This window comes from Buceros rhinoceros, unplaced genomic scaffold (assembly GCF_000710305.1).
Source record: "Buceros rhinoceros silvestris isolate BGI_N320 unplaced genomic scaffold, ASM71030v1 scaffold31909, whole genome shotgun sequence".
Classification (NCBI taxonomy): domain Eukaryota; kingdom Metazoa; phylum Chordata; class Aves; order Bucerotiformes; family Bucerotidae; genus Buceros; species Buceros rhinoceros.
The window spans coordinates 23,728-26,199 of record NW_010432643.1 but is presented as its reverse complement, the minus strand read 5'-3'; the positions used below and the strand labels follow the sequence as shown (position 1 = coordinate 26,199).

At 60.5% G+C, this 2,472-nt stretch overlaps 1 protein-coding gene across 1 annotated transcript in view; it reads left to right on the top strand.

Annotated features, from left to right (window-relative positions):
• Positions 1 to 2,472, top strand: part of LOC104500237 (glycosyltransferase-like protein LARGE2) — a 5,444-nt gene that overhangs the window by 179 nt on the left and 2,793 nt on the right. The window contains exons 2-7 of the mRNA XM_010143847.1: positions 297 to 553; positions 955 to 1,037; positions 1,301 to 1,424; positions 1,738 to 1,909; positions 2,046 to 2,150; positions 2,406 to 2,467. Of these exons, the coding sequence (XP_010142149.1) occupies positions 297 to 553; positions 955 to 1,037; positions 1,301 to 1,424; positions 1,738 to 1,909; positions 2,046 to 2,150; positions 2,406 to 2,467 (803 nt within the window). The remainder of the gene's footprint in view (positions 1 to 296; positions 554 to 954; positions 1,038 to 1,300; positions 1,425 to 1,737; positions 1,910 to 2,045; positions 2,151 to 2,405; positions 2,468 to 2,472) is intronic.

Genomic DNA, 2,472 nt, shown 5'->3' with positions numbered 1-2,472 from the left:
GCCTTGAATGTGATTGGGCCGTCTTTGGATCAAGGGCCAGTCTGCAGCGGAGGGTGGGCAGAGGACGCTTTGGGGTTGCTGCTCTGTGGCTCTGCAAGCCACTGCAGGTGTATCTGAGCTCTTCATTTCCAGGGCATCGCTGGGAATCAGGGCAGCACAGCTGCCGGGTTGGCTGGGCACTCGTGGGGTGTGCCAGGATCTCTCAGTTGGGGCTCTGCCCCACTGTCCACACCTGGTTCCTCCTGGCTGAGCTCTGCCTTGCCGTGCCCATCGCACGCCCTGTGTCTTCTCCGCAGATGGCCGCTTCCTCCTGCTGCCACCCTGCCTGGGTGAGCAGCCGAGCCGGGGCGTGGAGCGGGAGGCACTGGCCTTGCGAGTACACAGGGTGGAGGAGGAGAACCAGCAGCTCCGCCAGCAGCTCAGCCAGTCACAGGCAGAGGGTAATGATGGCAGCCCGCAGTGGGGGACCTCTGCTGAGGATGGGGACGCTGTCAGGAGTGAGAGGAGCAACCACACAGCCTGCCCCAAGCAGCGGACAGTGCACAAGTGTGAGGTGGGTGATGACACTGGCAGAGTGGCGCAGTGGATAGGGGACGCTGGGTGGGAGGCCGGACCCCTGGTTGAGCGTGGATGTATGTGCAACTTTTCTGGCACTGCTCACCCTGTGCCCTGGTCATGCTGAAGCCTCATTCTGGCTCTTCCTATTGTTCAACGTGCCGCAGCCGCTGGGTGAGGGTGTCTTGTTTCTCTAGAGAGGGAGGCTAGACAGGAGGAGCGGCGGCTAGACTCCTGGTCTCCGTTTCTGGGACAGGGACCCTGCCTGTCTCTGGGCCTCCTTCCCCAGGGGAAGGGCGGGGTTATGGCGTCTCTCTCTGTAGCGTGGCCCCAGGGAGGAGCTGACAGGGCTCTGTGGCGTAACCCAGTCTCAAAAAGCTGCTGTTTGTCTCTGGGCAGCTCCTGCACGTTGCGATTATATGTGCTGGGCACAATGCGAGCCGGGATGTGGTCACCCTGGTGAAATCCATCCTCTTCCACAGGTAATGGGGAGGTGCTGTGCTAGAGGCCCACTGGTTTGGGGTTCCTACGTGAGCTGCTGTGGGAGAGGAGCTCTGGGGCCTCTCTCTACTCCCTGTGCCAGGGAGGCTTAGGGGGGTAGAGGGGATTTCTTTCCCTCAGGCAGCTCGTTTGTCTTCATCTGCCCCCTCAGCTGATGTCTGTCCCGTCAGGGGTGGGAGGGATGGGGACCGTATCCTCTTCCTCTCGCTGTGGTGCTGAGTCCTGCTGCGCTTGTCCTTGGCAGGAAAAACCCCCTCCACTTTCACTTCATCACGGACTCGGTGGCCCACCAGATCCTCCAGACACTCTTCCAGTCCTGGATGGTGCCGTCTGTCCACGTCAGCTTCTACAACGCTGATGACTTGAAGGCAGGCACTTGTCCCCTCTTTGCCCTGTCCCAACCCAGTGCTTGGTGGTCCAAGGGGAACAGCAGAAAGGGGCAAGCAGGAGGGGGTTTATTAGCTATTTTCCTGCTGGTCCCTTGCTCACCTGCTCCCCTTTTGAACTTGTTGCTGGTCCAGCTGAGAACGGGGACACAGGGCTGGTGCTGGAGGGGTGGGGAGAGCCCTTGAGGTAGCACTGCTTCTGAGGCAGCTCTGCATGGGGTGCACACACAGCTATCCTGCCCAGGCAGGGGAAGGCCATGGCCGTGCCCAGCCCTGAGACCATGTCACCTTGCAGCCAGAGGTGTCGTGGATCCCCAACAAGCACTACTCTGGCATCTACGGGCTGATGAAGCTGACGCTTACCAAGGCACTGCCCTCCAACCTTTCCAAGGTCATCGTCTTGGACACCGACATCACCTTTGCCACTGACATTGCTGAGCTCTGGGCTGTCTTTGGGAAGTTTTCTGGTGAGGACAAGGTGCCCTTGGGACCCACTGGAGCCCTGGCAGTCCCCGTCTGCCACAGCACCAACACAGTGGGTTTGCTTGGGCTCTTTGAACCTACAGCAAGACGTGCTGCATCCACATCCCTCTGTTTCCTCAGACAAGCAGGTGATTGGGCTAGTGGAGAACCAAAGTGACTGGTATTTGGGCAACCTCTGGAAAAACCACAAACCATGGCCAGCCCTGGGACGTGGCTTCAATACGGGTGAGTGGGGGCTGCCAGGGTGGGCCCTGCAGCCTGATGGTGCATCCAGCTGAGGCGGCACTTCACGCAGGGAGGCTGCGGAAGGCTGAGGTGAGGCAGGAGAGTCTGGTAGGCATGAGGGGGCTGCTACAGCATCCCGAGGTTATGTGGGTGGGCACAGAGAAGCGGCATGCTGAGAGGCCAGAGGCATGCAGGCTGCTGTGCTCCGTTTCTGTAATGGCTCAGTGACACAGTGTCCTCCTCCCTGGCACCCAGGGGTGATTCTGCTCATGCTTGACCGTCTGCGTCACCTGGGCTGGGAGCAGATGTGGCGGGGGGCCGC